The sequence below is a fragment of the Netta rufina genome (genome assembly GCF_964035555.1).
Source record: "Netta rufina genome assembly, chromosome: 2".
Classification (NCBI taxonomy): Eukaryota; Metazoa; Chordata; class Aves; order Anseriformes; family Anatidae; genus Netta; species Netta rufina.
This window is the reverse complement of record NC_140124.1, coordinates 62,861,622-62,884,013: the sequence shown is the minus strand read 5'-3', so window position 1 is coordinate 62,884,013 and position 22,392 is coordinate 62,861,622. Positions and strand designations below refer to the sequence as shown.

The window sequence follows — 22,392 nt, the reverse complement described above, 5'->3', positions numbered from 1 at the left end:
GTTGCTCAGGCTAGCTTGTGTGTTTTGCAGGGTTGAGAGAAGAAGGAATGACTTGTTTTGGGGTTTTCTCTTGGTTGAATCTGTCTCCATATACTCTCCTATTCTTCCAGGCTGATGAGAGGCAATGGCATCCTTTATAAATCATTCTGCAGAGGATTTTGAGTGAGAGTGGCTCCCTTCTGGCTCCCTGTCTCCTGGCTGTCTGGGATACCCAGCTGTGTTACGTAGGCTCTGAGTCCATGCTGGGACCTCACTCTCCCCAATAGCTGTGAAGTGTAACTATTTTTGTTAGAGTTGACATCACCGATTTTTTGTTTGTTTGTTTGTTTAATAAAAGGATGGAGCCACTGCAGAAATTGAGAGTGCAATGCTGACTCACAGCAATTTAAAATCTGCCTGAAATTAGAGGGTTATGGTCATTGTGTGAATTTGGAATTATCTGTATATGCAGATGACACTGAAGCTTCTTCATCTTAAAAGTATCAGAAAATTAGTGCTTCACACCTCAGGAAACACCTTACTACGATGTGCAAGCTCTTAGGTCTCAGCTGTACCCACTACAAGGAGCAGATAAGCTTTATTCCTGCTTGCAGCAAGATTAGTGATGTGAAATGATCACCTCTGTAGTTCAGAGGAAATGTTTTCTTTACCACCGTGGGAGAGCAGAAAGAACCCTGTGGCATTCTGGCTTTAGGCAATGGCTAGCTGGGCCTAATGGCCCTACGCATGCCAAACACCACTGGGCTTCAGAGGAAAGCCTGTGAAGAAATGGTGCCACAGTGGTTGTGATGCCCCATGGCTGTCGGCACACACGTCTGGTCCATGACATTTCTTTTGCAGGCAGCCATATCACCCATTCATTTTGTAGTTTTGGTAGCTTTCTGTGTGGCTTGTGTGAACAAGAAGTCCCATCAGGTACAGATGTGTGTCCTTTTTCGTGTGAAAGGTACCAGGAGGGCAGGAGGCAAAGCTGACAGCTGTAAGCTGCAGCTCTCCACTGCACTCCTTGGTTTTCATCCTTGAAAGGATAGAAAATCCTTTATTTAAAAGCCATGTTTGGTGCTGTAAAAGCCAGGCTGTTCTGTGCTTTCCTTTTACATCGATATGTCTCTCTGATAACCTACATGTTTTTGAATAAAGTCAGAAATTTACAGTTATTCACTCCCCCAAGCACTCATCTGCCATGGAGCATATCAAGAAATTAAATGCCCAATGACACCTGAAGTATGGCACAGGGTGCTTCATCACACAATGGGGATAACTGTATTCACTCTGTTTGTTTGTTTGTTTGTTTGTTTGAAGGATGTGTGCTTGTGGTCTCTGTGATTGAACAGCTTGCACAGTGGCACAACAGTACAGTAAAGGCAGCCGTGGAGAGACTGTGCAACTACATACCTGGTAAGTACCAAATAATGTGCCATATGTTACATCGGTACTGCTGTATTTCTCTGTTAATTAAAAATTCACACATTGAGTCTGAAAAAGCCTTAGCCACTTCTCGTGCAGCATCTAAAATCAATGTGGCTGAAAGATAGCCAGGTGCTATCTGCAGGAAAGACGTGGCTTCAGTGGAGCTGGGATTTTGTCGCAGAGCTACAGTGAATGGGATTGTATTATGCCCACATGCCTGTCAGTCCCTTTCTCCCTGCTCTTTGTCTCCCCTTTGTCTCTTTGTTAACAGCTTAAAAATAGTCAGATTCGATGTATGTCCAGCCACTCCTCTTTCTTGTTGATACGGGTCTTTATAGCAACTGAGAAGATTAAAATATTTTCAGCATGGATAGGAAGCCACTATTGTAAAATCATAAAAATTAGCTGAGGTTGACAGCGGTAAGATGTGAACCATTTGGTCTGCACAGAAAAGCTATTGAAATGTAACTGATGAGAAAAAATTTCAAAAGTGAGAGCTATTCCATATGAATATATGTAGACTCCCCCTTTTCTTTCTCTTATTTTATCCCAAGGGAGTCTCTCTGTCCAAGCACGTCTCTAAATAGAGAACAGTTTGAATACCAAAATAGCTTTGTGCTTCACAGACCCATCCTACAACTATTTAAGTAGCTAGATCTCACATTAATGTCATCTTTTTAACTTTATGAATGCAAAAAGGTGGCTTAGGATTCTACATTAAAGAGCCATTTTTATAGGCCTTCATGAATTGTATCTCTGAGAAACCATCTTGATAGACCTCCGTTTCACAGAAGATGCATGTAGAATATTAATTCCTTCCTTTCCAGACATTATTTCCTGATACAGGATGGGGCGGGGAGGTAATTACTGGAATTCATTCATTGACAGAATGATGCTTATCTTATTTCTATTCCATAAGTAATATCCTCAGTGTTTTAAATTATAGGCACATAACCATGAAGTTGCAATTAGAAGCGCTGATCCTGATATTAAAATACAGTTTTCTTCTTTAAAACGTGACATGCTAGGTCTATGATCATGATTCACTCCATGGACTGTGTTCAGCTGACATGTCAAGATATTTCTTTTCAACTGCCATTCTTTACACACATAAAATCCTATTATCCCTTTATCTAAATCTGTATAATCCAGTTACCTTCTATGAGATGCATGGATACACCCAATAGAAAAAAATGACCCTGAACTTGAAAGGAGTGAAAAATCCTAGGGATTGTGCAGGAGCTACTGTGTAACCCAATTTATCCTCCCCTAGGAGGTGAACTCTGCAGCCCAGCAGGATTCATCAGCTTCCTCTCGCTCCTTGAAACAATAGAAAAGCTTGGATACTCATGAGGAGCAAGCCTATTAAATCAGGCCGTGCCATTTCTGCTGAAGGAACCATTTCATTATTAGACACATGCCTACAATTACTTTTAAGAATAACTGTGACAAATCAATGGCAATGAGAATTTTTCTAGGGACAAAAAGGGAATAAGCACTTTTTTTTTTTTTTTTTTTTTTTTGTTAAAGGGCCTCTTATAATTTTGATTGCAATAAAGGGGAGTTGGATCAGGTCTTCAGTGACGTTACATGCTATTTGAAAACAAAAATAGTTAAAGAAAAAGAGAGGAATTCAGCACCCATCACTCAATCCCATAGGCTGTGTAGAACAAGACACAGTCGTGCTGGCAAGAAAATATTTGTATGTGCCATGTACGTGATTTGAGCGACAATAAAACTATGAAAGTATTAATAGTAACACCAGTGAAGGAGCAGACAGAAATGCCAGGTCTGGAGGAACGGGCAGTATTTGTGGTAAAAGGGATGTTAGCAAGAATATGTGTTTGCCTGGATCCTGGTTGTCTGCTGGATGAAAGAGAGGTGTCTGATATCCAAAATGTGCTTTGAGACTGTCTGTCTTGGTGTTGCCTCCAAGTCATGCTCTGCTTCTGTCAACCACTGCTGTGTAAACACCTTAGAGCTTGAGTGGAAATGGCAACATGATTAATACCATCTTTCCTGCAAATATTTATCCACTGGGACTCAGCCAGGAATTGTATTTCTAACACTACAAAGCTATAGAGGAAAAAAAAAAAAAAAAAAGGTTTTATCATGTAAGAACAGGGAAGTTAGGGGATTTCTTCCCTGAAGCAGTGCAGAAGGAAATATATTTACTTCTGGCCAACCACCTCAAAGCCGGAGGGAGACAGGTGCCCAGCCTCATCCAAGGGTGCTGTATTCAGAAATGATACCAAATGTGGGGTTATTGATGTCTATGATGCCTTTCCTTTTAGGTGAACAAGAATAAAATCTAATTCCAGCCAGGAGACCAATTTTTGACTCACAGATAGCTCCTAAAAAGCCAATAGAGAGGAATTATGCAGCAAAAAAGGCAAAGAAATGAAGCTAATAACTTGATTGAAATAAAATATCTGGCATGGGATAAGAAAAATCAGCTGCTGCTGTTACAAGAGCTGTCTGCAACACTGAATGAGTAGGAGGGTGCTGGGGAAATAATGCTCCCGTGCCCTCCTGCACCTTCCAGGGCCATGTTCTCATTTCTCTGGGGTGAGCACAGCCAGGGTCATGGATGGACAAGAGGAAATGACTTCTCTCAGGAATTTCACCAGCTGTGAGGTTGCTGGTGCAACCCAGCCTCTTGGTGGCTCCTACCAGCAGCAGTGCTGCCCTGGCAGGGCATAGCACCTCCTCTGCAGGATGTGTGCATGGTTAGCCAGCTCCTGGCTGCTCAGGCTGGGAAACACAGTCTCCTCCCTGGGGTTGTGAAGTGGTGGAGGGGCTGCTTTTTTACAACAGTACCTCAAAGAAACCTCTGATGAGCTGTCTTCTGCAGGGCATGAAGGGCACATTGCACCCAGATTCAAAAAAGACCCCTGAGACAGCACATGGCTGGAGACTGTGAAAGGGACCAACATGCAAAGTGTCAAATATTTGTGTGAATGTTATTACTCCTGCTCTATACAAAACAGCATCTTCTACCTTGCAAAATCCCCCAGAGACACGGAGGCAGCTCAAGCAGTAGCATGAAGTCCTTCATCGCTTGCTGCACTTTATCTATTTGTTTTCTTTCTTCTTGTAAGCCTGTCACAGTTTGCTTAAACTGCTCAGAAAATGCTGCAGCATACATGATTTGTTTCAGCTTTCACATGATGCAACGCTCCGAACATTTAGCAAGTGCTTGTTATCCGTTTCAGTCCTTTCCATGTAGCTTGCCTAAAGCCAGAGAAGGGCTTCATGTCCCAGCCTCGGTCAGAAATTCAGAATTTCATCCATTCTCTGGTTCTATGCTGAAGTCAGGGTCACATGCATTTCTCTTAGATAAATCATCATTCACCTAAAGCAAATCCTGCTTTTTTTGACTATCATAAAACCAGTTTCACTGTGCTGAGTTACTTTAAAAACTTATGTTTTCTAGAAAAACTGCAAGGTTTCTGTTACGTCCTTGCTGAACTTTATGGACCTCACATAGCTGAACTGTAAGTATACCTGTATCTTCTTGAGTCCTGGCTTAGTTTGTGCTTTCAGAAGTATGGATGCACTGTCAGATTGAAATGCAGGGTTTTCATTCCTAAAATCACCTGGTTTCTAAAGCAGAAATGCTTGAGAGCAATTCCAGCTCGGTATTTGGCACAGCTGTTCCTGAGTGAATAAATACAGGCTGCTGCTGCTAACCACTTTCATGCTGCATTTGCCTCTCAGATCAGGCCCACCTGATGTAATTACATTTTGAAATTCAGCTTGTTTGGCTGATGGAGGAATCTGAATAACCTGTGTGTGCAAGACAGGTTCGACAGAGTCCCACTATGTTAACACTTGTCTCTCATTTTCCCTTTTATCTTTAATCAAGCTTTCTAATTGTCAGCCCCTACATGCTCTTAGCCCTGACCTTGATACACACTCTTGGGGAAGCCCACTAAGTAATGTAAGTGATTAAAGAAAAATAACATAGATCATTTTATTCCCCTTTGAAAGTTCTTAGTTTAATTAACAGAGCCTTTGTTAGACCTTCTCCCTCCCTAGGGTTTTTATTTTTATTTTTAAAACTAGCCAAGGGGCTGAAAGTGCTTACAGGAAGAAGTGCTCCAATTAAACATTTTAATTTAATTCTTGATTGGCCCAGAGGTGTGTCCCAAAAAGAAGGAAACAATCCTAGCACTTGCGCTTGGTGATTAAAGGTTAAGGATCTTTGAAGGATTTCTGGTTATTTTTCTGAGTTAATGACTGAACATTCATATGTGCCAAATTGCATATGCATTAACTTTAACCTTTAAATTTTTGTCAGACTTTTGATTGATTAAAAAACAGAAGAGTCATAATGCATTTGGTTCAGGTGCTGCATGTCAAGCGCAGTGCTTTTTTATCATCCAATTTTAAATGCTGAGTAGGATACCATGGCAGAAAGTTATTTAGAGTCTAACAGTATATGGAGCAGTGGTTATGGGCTATGATGAAGTGCACTGAGGCTGTCATGTAGTTCTGAGATTTAGCTTCCCATGGGAATAGCTTCTGCTTCTAAGCACCCAAAAGAACATAATTGTCTCTCTTTTTGCACCATTTCATTTAGCATAGACAGGGAAATGAATGCTGATGTGGTCTGCCATTCCTTGAGGCTGTGTAAACAGGATCCAGGACAACCACTTTGTCATCTTTACCCTCCTCCCAAGGTGAGTTGCTTTTTGACTTCTTTCAAAGTTGTGAGCTGTGGACGGCTGCTTAAGCTGGGATTGAGAAGTACAGAGGCTTTCAGGCCATGTGTATTGTTTGGGGGGGAGGGGGAATAAACATTTTTAATACAGATGCTTTCAGAAAATGCCTGTCTGAATGGAAGGTACACAGCATGCTGTTTGGAGTGTCAGTAATGTGGCTGTTAGGAAGTGGGAATTGCAGTGCCAACCTTCCTTTTACTAGCCTGGTCAGAGACAGAGAGTAGACCGAAAAAATTCATTATCTCCAGACTTTATTGTTAAGCAGCACAATAGCCCCCAAGCTGATACTCAGCTGCAGTTCACCTATACCCCTATGTTACCGTGGCACAAGAAGTTATCCTGCATCGTCTGATCAGCTGTGACAGCCTGCGTGGGCCCTAGCTTCCCACCACAAATGTGGGGTTATTTGACTTGGCTTGGTCTGCTGTGGGAGAGGTTTAAGCTAATTTGCACAACCTTTTACCACAGGCTAGGGATGTATGCAGTTACAACGGCAGTGGGGATGGATGGTTATTATGCCATGGGGACTTGACTGTGTGTCAGAGCTCTGTGACACTCAAACACAAATGCACATGCACAGGTGTGCAAACAGATACACTTGGTTGTGGTGGTTGCTTTCAGTCACCATGCAGCCCAGTTCGCACTGAAACCTGACAGCAATAGTGGCTGTCTGGCAATGTCAAAAAAAAAACCACAAGTGATTCACTGAGAAGTCTATTTTTGGAAATATTTTTCCTGCATCTGGATAAATTTCTCCCTGATTTCTAAAGGTTTGCATAAGGTATTTTTACACAGGGTCTTGCCTCGCAGCCACTGAAATCAGTGAGAGCCTTTTTATGGGCTTCAATGAGCTGTGGTTCATCTCCAGGATGGATTTAGTTCACCTAATATTAAGAGCTGCAGAAACACTTGTATTCCAAGAATGACAATAGCGTTTATGTTATAACAGGTGGGTGCCCCATATGACTTCTGTGCCCTGTACCGTGTTAGCATAAAGATATACGGGGGTGCAACCAGGCAGGGATGAAAGAAAATGTGTGCTGGAGAAGAGAGGGCCCACACTGACCTGATTCAACCAGGACATTGCCCAAACTTCATCAAACATGTTTCTTCAGAAATTCTCCATCTGAACTGGTAAAACAGTTCATGGCTCTTTCCACCCTTCCCAAAGCACAGCAGATCTGCCCTGTTGCAGGTGCTCTATTAATGACAGCCAGGTCTTTATTCATCCCACAAATTTTCTTTAGTCTCCAAGAGTTTCTGCCCCGATAATTGCATAGGTTTTTTCCTCCTCTTCACTTGTTATAGCAGCAGAGACCTTGTCAGTGACCGTACAGTCTCTCTCTTCTTTTTTTTTTCTTTTTTTTTTTTTTTTCCATTTTTGTTCTTGTTATACAAGAACAGCCTGAGGAGTCCTCAGGCTGGAGGTGAGAGCCTAGCAGGCTTTCCCAGTGTAGCAGAGCAAGCAGCAGGACAGCTGTGGCACCCATGGCTGCACGTACACTGCAGTGCCAGCCCCAGACATGGATTTTTTCATATGGACTTCCTTGCTTGTGTCAGGGGAACAAAAAGAAGTTGAAACCATCCTGCATCCTGACTTCTGCCTGGGGCAGAAGTGCAAGCCACCTCTTGGGGTGACAGAGGATGCAGGCAATGAACTTCAGTTAAAGAGGGGTTTGGGCTCTCCGTGTAAGCAAAAATTTTTCCTGATTTGGCAGACCGTGAAGCTCAGGGCAATTTCTAAAGGTCACAGCTAGCCCTGCACAGGCACAAAAGAGGCCAAGCCAAGGGGAAATGGGATGTTTTAGCAAGCAAGGGCAGCTTTTTAGCCAGTTTTAGGAGTTTGTCATAAACCTTTGCACCAAAATCAGGGTATTCTTACCTATCCTCCCTGTTTTTTTGTTTTGTTTTGCTTTGTGGCTGTGCATCAGGAAAAGCTCTCCCTTCCAAATGGTGGTTATGTCCCACTTTCTGTCAAGGCATATTTGCTTCTCACCAGGATTAAGGGAGCTCTATTAACAAAATGATTTCTTTACCCAGGCTTTAGTCTCCATCTTAGCACGTTTGGTGCCCCCAGACAGCACAGTGAGATGGAAGAAGAGCAGGGCTCTGAATTCATGCTCAAGTGGTTGATAAATTGCCCACAGTAACTCTGTAACAAGTCAGACTGGGTAAAGATGAATCACAGGTGGAGGAAAAAAAAAAAATAATAATATACAGTCAGAGACACAGATGCATAAAATGCAGTTTACCTCACATTTGCTCCTTTGGTTTGTAATTTGATTGATCACTTCAGTTATATGAGCCTGCAAGTGCTGGCTCAGTCCCCTGCCAAGTATTTGAGCAAGACTTTAATACTAATGACTGCTTTGTTCAACAATATCGATTTTTCAGGTACTTCATTTATTCATTTAGACTTTTGGATGCACATTTTCCAAGAATTACTATTGTGTTTGTACTGGCAAAGGGAGTGAAATGCAAGCTGAGCTACTTGCCCTTATGAAGCAGTATAATGTTCTGGTTTTAATTGTCTTTAACATGGTAAATATCAACACTTAGCTGCTTTTTCAATCTAGTTTATTTTGATACGTTTCTGTGATGTTGCTCTAGTTGAGATCACATGTATCACAGAAAGAGCCATGTCTTCAGAGACCCAGCAAACTATCTGCATAATTGAGACGTTGCATACCATGTAAGTGGTATATGCACTATATCACTTCCCCAGTTTCTGACAAATTAGCTGAAATTAATTTTTTGCCAACCTGCCCGGAGCCATTAGTGCTCTGTGATTATTCTAGGAGACTTGGCTCCAACTGTGAATAAAAACCACTGCTCTCTTTCCACGGAGCAAAGCTCTCAGCAAGGAGCTGGAGGGCAGAGCCTCATCAGCAAGCTGCCTGGCAGGGCAGCCCCAGGGCTGAAAGAGGGTTGTTTTGGGAGCAGACCCTGATGTTGGTGGGGAGAACTGGAAGGATGATGAGGTGTTGGTGCAGATCACCAGCATGGCTGTGCAGTGCTGTGAGCAGATTTCACTTGGTGTGGGGTCCCGTGACCCCACCTCATTGCCACCAGTGGCCCATAGACCAGGGCTAGAAGGGCAGGTGCAAGGGTAGGCTCTCCTGCTGTATGTTTCTTGTGCTACCAGAGGCTGTCCTTTCCCTGTTGTATGAGAAAAGTGGCTCTGGGGACTCCTCCAAGTCAGGAGGCCAAATAACATGGTGCAGTTGAAGTGACATGTAGGTTTGCCATTGGCAGCTGAGGTCTGGGCAGCATCTACAGTTGCTGTAACATGCCTTGTGGCTAAAGCTGCATCAACAGAGAATAGTCTAATGATGGCTGCAGTACTGCACAGAAGTGCTGCCAGTGGCTACATCTATCCAAGCTACTTGGTTTAGGATGACAGGATATTGTTTTAGCTAAAAATGTTCATCAGCTCCAATGGTGGAGGGCTTTCTGCACTGGGTCCTGTGACAGGGATTTTCCTTCACCAAGTGAAAAGGGCTGAAATAGGGTGAAGGCTTTGGCGCTGCCTGCCATCCTCATGTTCTGGTCCAGGTGGGGAGCAGATTTGCAGGAAGCTCATCTCAATTTCTCCCTAGATTGTGTTAAGCCAGCTGGCCTATTCAGTTAAATGGCAATACTTAAATTGATTTTGTTGGGGCTAGAATAATGGCTTGATTTCAGCACTGGTGTCCTGCTGCTGCCAGTCTCCTGAACAGTTGGTGCTAGAAGGAGCCTTCATTCTTCTTTCTGCCCTTCAGAGTGCCTTTTTTGCTCCAGATTATTAGAGGCCTTGTGACTGCAGACTTTATCTTCATCTCCAGTAGCAGAAATTTACTGGGAGTCATCTTGTATCAGCAAAAATATACATATTTATGCTAATGTCATTTTATTCTACCAAAGTAAGCTTCATTGCCACAAGCGCCGGTGCTGGTTCACGTTCCCACTGTCAGACCTTTCACTTTGAACAAAACAAAAGACACATCCCTCATGGACATTACTGTGGGCAGCCTGATCTTTGCAGCAAGCCTGGTTGTGCAGCTTTCATCTGAGTACTGTGGCTGGGATTCATAGTTTTTCTGGGTGACATGGACTGGCTGAGCACTTTGGTCATGTTACAAAGCCAATGCAGTGGAGTCAACAGAAGTTTTGTTTCTAGGGAAATGAGAACTAAAATGAAGGTATTTCACACATTTGAATAGGGATGTGTCCGTGGCCTTGCTAGGAGCCTCTTGCAAAAGATGGTTATGAAAAAAGAAAAGGATACAAACAGTTGGGCTAGATTGAGAGTGGCAGTCCTGGTCATAAAGAAGTGTCCAAAACTGCTCGTGTCTGCCTGGGTGACTGTCCGAGCAAGTGCGTGCACACACACTTCAGCCAAATGAAGAGAGGCATGCTCTTCTAGGTTTCCAGCTTGGGATCTCTCAGCTACAGCTCAGATTTTACAAACTAGAAGCCAACAAAGTCTGACTAGGGAAAGCAGCTGTTTAGAGTTTCATTGAATAAAAACACTGCTACTAGTTACTACTTTCTCTCATTCCTCTCCCTTTTTGAGTGAAAACACAAACCACGTACCAGGTGGTGGAGCAGAACCAAGCTGTGGGGCGGGAGTGCTTCTGTGTTCCTGAGGAGACCAAGCTGCCAGCCAAAGGCAAATCTTGTCTCTGTGCCCTGTTTCCTTGCTTTGCAGCCATAGGCCATAAAGCAAGATGTTCGGAGGTGGGCTAGGGTCCTGGGAAGCCAGATCTCCTTTTTGGAGATAGGCAAAGCCTTCTGAAACATGAAGTGTTTCTGCTGCAGTCAGAACTGAGCCCTGAAGAAACATCTGACAGGCAAGCTAAAGAAGGCAGCACTTGTTTCTCCCCTTTCACTTTTCTCTCACCATTGCCTCTGCTCTCATTCATTAGCAGAAAATGAAATGCAAAACTAAAACACCAGAATCCTAACCTTCCGTGAAAGAAACCAGTGTTTGGGGCAGGAGAATGGCAGGCAAGAGTGTGAGGTCAAGGTGTTGCTCATGGAGGCCAGCTCTATGTTTTGCAGAGGCCAAGGAGAAAAAATAAATCCAAATGTTGCTCCCAGAACACACAGAGTCCAAGTCTAAAAGAAACAAGTGGATTAAAAGGGCTGGAAATCAAATTAGTTCTCCATGGAGGAGAAAGCTCAGAGTCAAGCCTTGCATGTTTTAGATCTGGGCTTGCACAGAAGGTCCCTATTTTGATTTCTGAGCATGTGTAATTTGGTTTGTCTGTCCCATGCCATTGTAATGATTCCCCTTAAAGCCTCTGCAGGATGAAAGGTGGGAGCTATAGAACAAATCCTATTTTTGCTGGTGCTGCTTAACGAGCTCTGCAATGTTTTTGTACCTTGATATGCCTATTCCTGGTAAAAAGATGATGAAAAGGAGTTAGAAAGGGAACTGTTGGAATGTTTTGTAAATATCTGCTCTCCTATCCAGCCAGGATAGAGCGGGCTAACAAGGATGATAAATGAGAGACAGTTAAAGTTGCTTTGTGTACTTGTTTATGATGAGGAATAGATCCGTTTACAAATAATAATAATAATAAAGCTGGGAATACCAGGGCTCTGTGGAGGGCATTAAAGGAAGGCAGTGACTGAAATCCCAGTGACCACCCCACATCCTAGCCTCATCCATGGCATGGCCACCTTATGCACTATGGCAGCAATCAGCTGGCCAGGCTGAGCTGATTTGGGTGGATGGGGCTGGCTGATTTCTGGGCTCCACACACCCGTGTCCATCAGCTGCCAGAGCCCTGGGAGCCCAGTCCTGTCCTTTCTCTTACACTTTCTCAGCACTGTATTGCTGTAGCTGTCTAAACTGTGTGCTGATGCATTGCTGCCAAGAGCAGGAAACATTTCTCCCTTCCTGCCCAGCAGAAAGGGTTTGATGAGCCTTACCTCCTTGGAAACTTTTCATGCATTGTATTCTATTTTAAGCCAGTTTCCTCATCTGAGCATCAATGTCTTTTATTGCAGAAACGACAGCAACTGGCAGCACACACAATATAACTGTTGCAAATGCAAGATATATGTTTGATTTTGGGGACAGAACTTGCCCAGTGGGATGGAACTAGAAACCATTATCTTGGCTCCTTCCTAGCATCTCTCATCTATTATTTGTGACATACCCACATTTTTATAAGACTAGAGACACAAAGATGGTTTACATATGTATAAAGCATTTAGAAGTCTGTGTTCCTTGCTGCTTGTTCTTATTTTTCCTTATGCTTTTCTATTGTTAACCATAAATTTTTGACCCTTGAATCTCTCACTTAATTAATTTGCTTTGATGATTGCCTACATCAATTATCATGACATGCTAAATTTTATCCACAGTAAAAAATGTTGATAATGGTTACTTGAAATGCAAATATATGCTGCTTTAATATTCCAAGCTGGCATGCACGCTGTTCACTAAGGTGCTGTCACTTAAGGGATATTCTCTTTCTTTTAGAAATACTTTAGTACTTTATACTGTAGGCTGGGCTGTAGGAGGAACTGATAAGAGGTCATCTTCTGACAGAACATTTTGTCCTTACTAACCATTTTGATAAGAATCAAAGTGCTAATATATTTGTTACACACCGGTATGTTTTTTTTTTTTTTCTTTCCATTTGAGAGAATTTCAGAAGTAATTGATTATTTTTTTTTTTTTTTAAACCAAACATCAAAGCCCACAGAACAAAAGCAGTTCTTTTTTTCTGAACGAGGGTAAATGAGCGGTACTTTCAGCCTTCTTTCAGCTAAATGCTGAGGGAAAAGGCAGTAGCCTTCATGCAGACCAAGTCTTCATAGATATTACTGTTTGCCAAGATAGCCTTATAAAAGCAGGGCAGTATATGGGATCTATCATCATTGAGATGGAATAATGTTGTCCAAAAAGGAGAATGGAGCAGCAGGAGGAAGCACGGTGATGATAATTCACCAAAAGCAAATGCTTTTGCCTGAAGTTTGCACACAAATCTGCAAGCTGAGATCATCTTGGGGCACCCAGCTGCTGTCTGTCATATTAACAGGGTTTCCTCATGAGTGTGGTATCCCTGCTGCTCCCCAGGGACGTTTCTCAGTGCTTGGCAGTCCCCAGCTGTGGTAACCATCAGATGGTGCACGTTCAACCACAGCCCTGCCACACTGTACGTGGCATGGCCATCTTCCTGCTGGCCGCAGGTTCCTGGCTGTCCCTTGCACTTGCAGTTGGTGTGTTTTGCGAGAAATTTCCTCTCCTCCTTTGAGGAGGATATGTGTTACCTGGGGGGGGAGCTTGGGGAATTGAGTTATCACTGGTAGCTGATGTCTTTGTGTTCCGTGGCCTCATAATGGCCAACTGATGTTCGATTTTCAAGGGCGCCTTTCCAAGGTCTTTTCTAGCCCTGTTTTCAATAGTCCTCCCATTCTTCCTTTCTGTTTAAATGCAATTATCCTCATTTTGAAAGAATCCCAAAACAGTCCTTCAATGCAATTTTACATGACCCAGCAGCAAGGCAATTCTTGCTGTTGTCAGCAAGTACTTTCCCTCCAGGACAGGTATTCCCAGAATGAAGAGATGACATTCCTAGAGTCCAACCAGGAGATTTGCCTTTCAGGTGTTATTCCTTCTTGTCCTGCACTCTGGCTGTTTCTCTGCTGGGATGAACCTCAGATGAGGATAGCCCCCATGCGTGCAAGACCATACTCTACCACAGCAAGGCAACACAAACATAAGCCTTTTCCGACCATCTAACGAATGGGTTACTTTTCTGCAGGAATCATGGAGAAGCTGGTTTTCTACAGCTCACGTGATGCAGTCAATTTAAAAGCTGAAATTCATATCCTGATCTGGACTATCCCTCAGGAAATAAATGATGCCCTGGAGCAAAATAAATGAACTCTTGCCAATGGATTTTCATATTGGGTGATCAGATAATTGATTGTTAGTCCAATAAAAAGTAGAAGATGATGCGTTTGTGAACTCATACATCATTTTTGTGCTGTGACTAATAAAAATAAAAAAGGGGAGAAAATGCTGAGATACTGTGAAGCTGATCTGTTTGTTGTTTTTTTGTTGTTGTTGTTTTGTTTTGTCTCTTTTTTTCTTGCTTTCCTAGGTGGGGCTGAGTACTGCAATATGGAAAGCAAAAAGGATTTTGAAGACTTCCAAGGATCTGGTAAGAAATCCATGGCAGTAGGGTGTTTTACACTGTATTTGCATTTTACCAAGGTCCTTGCTTATTTTGGCTAATTGTGAACCCATCTGATCATCATAGAATTGGATGCTGACTTGCTCCTAGCTTGTGTAGGATCATCTCTATCAAGTGAGACTGGAAAGAAGGAGAGGGAGATTACAGAGAGAAAATTTGTGCAGCAGCTGAGGACATTGCATCTGTTGGCTCCATATTGCAGCTCCGCACTGAGACACTCACTTGTGAAAAATACAAGCATATACACATTTTGTTTAGATTTTTTTTCAAAGTTAGGTATTTTCCACTCAGCCTTGTGCTGTGACCTTACTCCCAGAGATGCATCCTTCCTTCAAACTTCTGTCAGTGTTTATCATTGCTGAGCCTCAGCTCCTCCTCATTTCAAGCTTCACCTTTGCTATCCCTGCCTTGCCCTTGTGGCCATTTGTAGGGGGAAGTCTCGTGAGCTGCCTTGCTGCCTCAGAGCACAGTGAGTGCTCTTTGGAGTTGTCTGAAATTCAGGCAATGGCCTAAATGCAAATTCTACTTAGTTTTTCCTTTCTGTGCCTCTAAACTTGAAAGTTGGGATTGGAATTTTTCTGCCTCCGTCAGTTTTGCAGATTATAGTAGATCTCTTCTCAGTGGCAGAGAAGAGCAGCTTTTATTCTAATTTATGAAAGTTTGCTTCCAGTTGTCTTCATGCACTTAACCTAGAACAAATGTTTTTTGTTCTTTGTGAAGAAATTATTGATGTTGCTTCTTCCTGAACCCTCACTGTGATGCTACTCACAAAAATGAAAATTGAGGTGCCTAATTAGCCTTCGGGCAATTGCCAAATTGTGATGCCATGGAAATAAACAATGCACTGGAGAGATGGGTCTCAGTTCCTGCAGAAGAGCAAACAGCAGGATCTTATTCATTTTCCTTCCTATTTGGTGCTGTGCTTCTGATGGCTTGAGATTTCCACTCAAATTACATGCCATTCCTAATCCCCTTCCCAAGTCCGTGTGCTAATGCCTACAGCACTCAGTGACACTGAGTCAAGGAGGACCTCGCTGTCGGACTGAGCCTGGGCACAGGTGTGGGGATGGAGAGGGATCAATGTGCAACTGCGGCTTCCCAGGATGCAAGGCTCCTTACCTCCTTTGCACGCGCTCCACAAGCTGGAATCAGGAGGGCGATCCCTTCTCTTTTCTACCCTTGGCATGCCAGGCTGCATTCATCGTGTGGCAGGCTGTGGCTGGCCTCCATGGGCCATCCATACCATGTCCTTTGGGCTCTCCAAGGTAGGTTGGTATTAGTTCTTGGCACAATGGGGTCTCTTCCAACTTGCTAACGCTCTCCTGTGTCCTCAAAGCTGCTCCGCAATGCCTCTGTGCCTCCTTGTTCTCTGTTGCTGTGCCCTTGGCCTCTTTCAGCTTCTACTTGCCTGTTACCAGCAGGAAGGATGAGCAAGCTGTGCCCTGGCTAAATACAGTGTGGCGGAGCTGGGCTTCAGTGTATTTTTAAGCCTACATAACTGCACAATATGAGGTCAGTTCAGATTAAAACAAATAGCATGTCATTTCTTGGGCTTCTCCTGCAGTTATTCCTAGTGTGTTTCTTGAAATGATCCTTTTAGAAACACATTTAAAAGCTAGAAAACTTAAAATAACACTAAGGGCATAAGTGTCTCTTGCAGCTTCCCTTTCACCTGGGTTGAAGTTAATTTCATCTGAAACCCAGAAAAGCAATGTAGTAAGAAGCAGAAAGGAATGTCACCAGGAGAGCACAGTGTGTATTGCCCTGCATAAGCCCCATAGCCTAGAATGGCAATGTGTAATGAAAGCTGGAGGATCCGAGAACCCCCTGCCTGTGGTAGGACATCTCTGCATCCAGGCCAGAGAAGGTAGAAAAGCATTCACTGGGTCTCTTTTGAGCTTTGGCCCATGTTGGAGGGCAACAACAAGTTATATCTGTGCATTCTTCCCACAGCCACTGTTCTGGGTTCTTTTGTACTGTGATGTGTTTGGGGAAAGGACCCCCCAGCTTTCTGGAAAATTTCTTGCAAGCTAACTGTCCCCAGCTCTGCTTGGCAGCTGTATGCAGGTGTGCATAAAACAGAAGTGATTATGGCTGTTGGCAAGGAGGATGGGAGGTCGGCCTGGTTGCCAGGGCCATCGTATTTACTGGGCATTTCTTAAGAACATTGTAGGTCTGGGAAAAAGAAAAGCTATTTGCCAGATGTAGAGTTCTGTTAAAAAAGGCTACAATCCAAATATCTAATAAGTATCTCCATTCATTAAATGTAGTAAGCCATCTGACTGCTTTAAAACAAATACCAACAAACATCAGGGGCTTTTTTTTTTTTTATATATATATATAAAACCAATTAAAATAATTACTGAAATGTCATTATGGAATGCTAGTAGGTATTGAAAAAAAGTTGTGTTATCAATCACTGTAAGCACCTCCAGCACTAACATTTCTTATGGATGGAGAAGACACGAAGAGGCATATTTCAGCAACAACAGAGAAAAAAATACTTCAGGCAGAAGAGTTGTGGCATTAGCATTTAATGAGAGTAAGCTCCATGCGTACAGTCCTGTAGTGACTACATGTTGCCTGTAACTCATGCCTCTGCAGCAAGAGAAGTGGGAAGCCACAGAGGGAGCCAAAAGAGAATTGTAAGGCAGATCAGATCATGAACCAGCCTCTTGCTCACCCACTCAGGCTACTCAAAGAAAGTAGCCTGCCTCTTCCCTAAGACATGTTCTGCAATTTTAGCATGGCTTGGCTAGGAATGTCTGCTCGCCTGTGCTCTTCTCTCTTACATGTGCACACAAAAATTATCCCTGTGCTCCTTTGCTGCCTTTTAAGGCCATGTAAGCAGAGTCAAAGAGTTACGCCCTGCTTACTGTGAGGACGCAAAGGCTGGGGACCCAGCAGCTGCTGCAGACAACTTCTGCAGCTAGTCCTCAAAGCCCAGTTCAGCATAGCCCATACTTCTCCCAGGACACCATCATGCCAAAGCTGGGCAGTCTGCTGGGGCTGCAGGATTGTCTCCGTTTGAAGCTAATAGAGCTCTAGTTGGCAGCAGTTTTCATGACTAGCTGAGAAAAAGGCAGGAAAGGTTTTATTCTACTTACAGCGAAGGGTAAACTTTAAGTGAAGCCTGAGAGCAGAATAAAAGGAGGTCTGCTTTATTAATTTATTTTTTGGAAGCCATGTAGTTTGTATTTCTGGCAGAGTTTCGGCTCTGGATGACTTAACTTCAAAGACTTTGCTTGCTGTGATTTAGGCTGAAGTGAGAAGCCAACAGCTCAAATGAAGACAGCGCAAATCTTAACATGATGGAAAGCTTTAAGAGCCTCTAGTGTTTTTCTAGGCAGCCCTGGGATTAGTCCTACATGGAGGAAGTGGGGGAAGTGCTTTCTTCCTTCTTTCCAGGAAGGTGTACAGAGGTTTGGTTTGCAAAGCACTTTGAGAAAACTGGCGTCCTGCTTTTGTGCCTCCCAGTCACTGCCTACCTGGCCATATGTGCATAGGCACGTACACCCTCCACACCTGGGCACTGTCATTGCACAGTAGAAGAGACGGAATTAAAACCTCCACTAAAATCATGCCACTAAGCTATGTGGTTGTTTAGATGGCAAACAATGTGGTGGCAAGGTAAAAGCATGATATTTGCAGAGGGAGGACCAAGTGTGAAGTGAAGGGCTGCATTCCTCTTGCCCAAGACCTCATCCAGCCTGGCCTTGAACACCAGGGATGGGGCATCCACAGCTTCTCTGGGCAACCTGTGCTAGTGCCTCACCACCCTCTGAGTAAAGGATTTCCAACCAGCATCTAACCTAAATCTTCCTTCTTTTTAGTATAAAACCATTCCCCCCTCATCCTGCCACTGTCTCCCCATGTCATTTGAGTTTGACAGAGCTGAGGAGAGTTAGCTGGGGTTTTCTGCAGGTTTCTTGTCTCTTGGCTCCCCCGAGTCCTCCTTTTTTCTTCCTGCTCTGAACAGAGTGGGACTCTCATCTCCAACACTCCTTGTTGCCTATCCAAGCGAACACCTTCCTGCCTTTGCTGGAGCTGCAGGGCGGTGCCCTGACCACCGCTGCAGCACTGCCTCTGCCCTGCAGTGACACCTCAGAGCCCTCCATCATTCAGAACTTTATATGCTGATGTTACTGCCCCTCATGGCAATTAACAGTCTTTCAGTGTCCTCTTCTGAGTTGTATCCAACACTTATGTTCTGTTTTATGTTAGATTTGGGTTGTAATCTCATTAGCACAAGAACCATCTTACTTTTCTTCTGTATGCAAAGTGTGTAACACAAGGGATTGGCCCAAGGATAGAAGTGCTACGGCAATATAAATAATTACCCTCCTTTGCATAAAGTAATGAGTATGTCCATCTGCTCAACTGTATCATATTTACATGCTGAATACAGCCTTAGTGAGTACAGTTAATTAGACTGTGCACTGACTATCCCTCTGTATTTATTGGCCACCTGAACACTTGGTGTTTAAAGACTACCTGAACTTATGAAACCACATTAGCAGCATGTTTGTGGGGTTGATCTCCAATGCAGCACGGTGTTCTGTAACCTGAGAATTAACTAGGAAGGTCTCTCTCTCCTGAAGCTTCCTGGATTGGCCCACAGTTATGGTGTACTAATGATGAAAGAGTTTATCCTGCAGCAGCTGCCTTTTACAGCTTTCAGGGCTGGCCAAGATAAAAGCTAGTTATGAGATTCCCAAGTAAAAAAATCTCATGAAAAATCAAGGACATTCTATGCAAACACTGGATCCTCCTATTTCTCCCCTTTTTGGGGTTACTTTTGAGTTTTGGCTTATCCAAAGCTCCCCACCAAGTGTGCAGAAACCAGCCTTTTAGCCTCAATGTGTGCTCCCGTTCACTAGTTCTGCACTAAGTATCAGACACTGTTGTGTTTATCCAACATGAGAACTGCGGTTTTTATGAGAGGTGACAAAAGTAACTTTGGTACATGACAGGAGACAGCTTCATGAGAGCTTCTTCTGTTTAGCTTTACAGCTTTCTGAAAATAAGCGTTGTTGGTTTGTGAAATGTTCAGTTGAAATCCCAAAGTTGACTGCTGTGTCACATCTAAATCCTCAAATCCTCTGTCATGTAGCATCTTTAGTGGAGCTTTTTGTGTTTTCAGATGTTATTAGGCAGAAAACATGATGTAGCTCTGAATTTGGCTGTTACAATATCCGAAGCCATGCGGCCTCTATGAACTAATGTATTCATCTTTTATCTTCCTCCCCTCCAGAAAAGCACCACGAGGTTCTCAAATCTATGTGCCTTTCCTCTTCTGGCTAACCTATGTGAGAAGATTAAATAGTACGTATAAAGTTTTCAGTCCTCAACCAATAACAGAGTATGGTACATTCCTTTCTTTCAAAAAGAAAATTCTCAGCTTAACAAATCTCCCTATGCTTTACTGCTGTTTCTTTCCTTCTTCACATGACCACTGTCCAGGCAGTACAAAGGGGGCTTGCAGAGGGTTCAGGCAGGTGAGAGTGCTTGGAGAGATCCCTGTGCTTTTGCAATACTTAAAATATTTGCATACATATAGTTAGCAGTTCTGAGAGTACAAATATACTCTTATGTAGGTTTGAGCCCTCACTTCATACACACAAAGATACCACACCTCCAAGTGTGAGCTGTTTTTCTCCTGAGACTTCTTGAGTCACAGAAATGTCTCCGTTGTGTTATTCACCAAGTTGTGCTGCCCACAGCTCAACACCAAAAGCCATACTCTACTGAGCTGAGGGCAAGCAGCAGCTACATAACTCTGTGAGGAATACCAATTAATATGAAATAAGAACAGCTTCATGTCACTGCTAGCTTAGAGTCAGAGTTTTGAAGAAGGGCCAAGGACATCATCTGGGTTATTTCTCATAAAGCATATTTTTTACCTGACAATATAAGCATTTGTTTGTGCAACTTGGTATGCAAATGGCAAGTCTTCTAGGCCTGTCACAACAGAAGAGAGATGGCATAAGGAGATGAAGGATACATATCAGAATGAGTGTATGCCATTTATTTGTAAGAGAAGAAGGCTTCCATCATCATAAAACCCCATTCTGCAGTTCTTTCCCAGGTAGAAGACTTCTGTTAATACTACATATCTAGCAGATTGCAAGATGTGCCAGGCTGAGTTTGGTATTTATGTCCAAAAGTGATAGTTACTTTTACTGCAGATTTGATGCCCCAGCTTGTTCTAGACACTGAGGATTCAATATCGCAGCTACACAGGAGTCCATCAGCTTCTCCTCTGGTGCTCACTCAGCAGATATTGAAAGAAATCTGGATTTGCTCCTTTGGGCAGAATCGCTTTGCTGAGGTACAAGCACGGAACTAAAACTGAATGTGGAGCTGTGAAGAGCATGGAAGCTATCATCTATTCTGAACACTTTTTTTTTTTTTTTTTTTTTTTTTTTTTTTCCTGAATAGGTTTCCTTCCATCCGTTAACACAGTGTTTGTTGTTTTTGTTTTTGCAGTGTCATAAGAAACAAACTACCTTTTGAAGATTTTGATGGAGATAAATTTAGTACTTTCCCAGTAAGCAAAGCCTTTCCTTTGGTACAATAATCCCTTGATAATGAGAATGTATATGAGATTCCTCCTACTTTCTGCAAAGCCCTATTCATTCATGTGAAAATGAGTGAAATCTAAAGAGTTTTTTCCTCTTTTTTTTTTTCTGGATGAAAAAAAATCATTCATTTATGTCATTTGAGCAGATGTACACACAAAGCTGGGCTCCCTGCAAAAGCAAATTGCTCTGCTGCAAAGTGGTCTGTTTATTGAATTTAAACGAGGTAAAGTAACATCAAGTTAAAAAAAAAATATATAAGAAAATTGCCAGTTTGTTTTATTTTAGCACCAAAGTGCGCAAGGTGTCATTTTTTAAAGCTAAGGTTCTGGAATACAACCCATTTAGTGGGCTTTATTCCTGCACCTTGAGTTAGATTTTCATTTTACATATCTTAAATTCAAAGTGCCAGGATAACAACGACCATCCTATTTGTGTGCTTCTCCTGGCTTTTAGACATTGCGGGGCTATCACTGGCGAGGCAGAGACTGCGATGACAGAAACACAACCGTGTACCCTGGCAGACGGTAAAGCTTTTAAATATTTTAAATAATTTAATTATTTCTAATACTTGTGGCATTGTGAAGAATGAGTTCCATATTTGTTTTTGGCAAAACTCTGGGAGGGGACACCACTGCTTTGTGCTTAATTTCACTGTGATGGAGATGAGAGGGGATGGTTGAGACCAGGGATGGGAGTGTATTAGCCTGAGGGGTGAAAATCTGATGTGTTTTGTGCGTACCATGCTTGTCATCAGCACCAAGAGGGAGGCTGTGCTCCAGCCCTCATGAATTTGGAGTCAGGGGTTTGGTGAATTTCAACAAAAAATCAAAAAGAAGGAAAAGGGTGGGAAAAAAGGACAGGTCTTCTGCAAAAGTCGTCCCCATTCACTTCTCCAAAGTGGAAATGCAAACTGAATGGGTAAGTTGCATTTGACATCCTCCTGTACTGACTTCAAATGATTATTTCATTTTGCAAGAAAAATTACCTCTCCTGGACTCAAATGGAAAATAAACACCATTCTGTGCAGAAAGGAATTTCTAATTATTTGCCATTCTCCATAGAAAATGGCACAAATGATCTGATTTCCTTCAAAGCCTCTTTTTTCTTTATTTTCTGTAACACTGTATACCTTTTGTAACTCTGTTTTAGTCCTGATAATTGGGATGTGAAAAGTGACTCTAACTGCAATGGCATATGGGTAAGTAAAAGAAGTTGCCTTTTCAAATTCTTTCCTGATTACCTTTTTTTTTTTTTTTTCCCCTCCTTTTGAATTAGTCCATAAATGGGTGGATTTTTTATTATTCTGGTTTATCAACTGATTTGGATTATTCCATGTATTTACTGTCTTGGATATTCCAAGTAATAAAACTGTATTTATTAAACTATAAGGAAACAGAGTAAGCAGATATGAGAGATTGTTTATTGATGTTTATGATTATTTAAATTATAGCTATTATAATTAAAATGTATACA

The 22,392-nt window shown here is 42.6% G+C and overlaps 1 protein-coding gene across 1 annotated transcript in view; it reads left to right on the top strand.

The window, feature by feature from the left end:
- AOAH (acyloxyacyl hydrolase) overlaps positions 1–22,392 on the top strand; it is a gene marked incomplete at its 5' end in the record, with an annotated part of 72,432 nt that overhangs the window by 11,970 nt on the left and 38,070 nt on the right. The window contains 8 exon segments of the mRNA XM_084306983.1: positions 1,303–1,398; positions 4,847–4,907; positions 5,996–6,095; positions 14,243–14,302; positions 19,590–19,660; positions 20,825–20,885; positions 21,373–21,443; positions 22,069–22,117. Of these exon segments, the coding sequence (XP_084163109.1) occupies positions 1,303–1,398; positions 4,847–4,907; positions 5,996–6,095; positions 14,243–14,302; positions 19,590–19,660; positions 20,825–20,885; positions 21,373–21,443; positions 22,069–22,117 (569 nt within the window).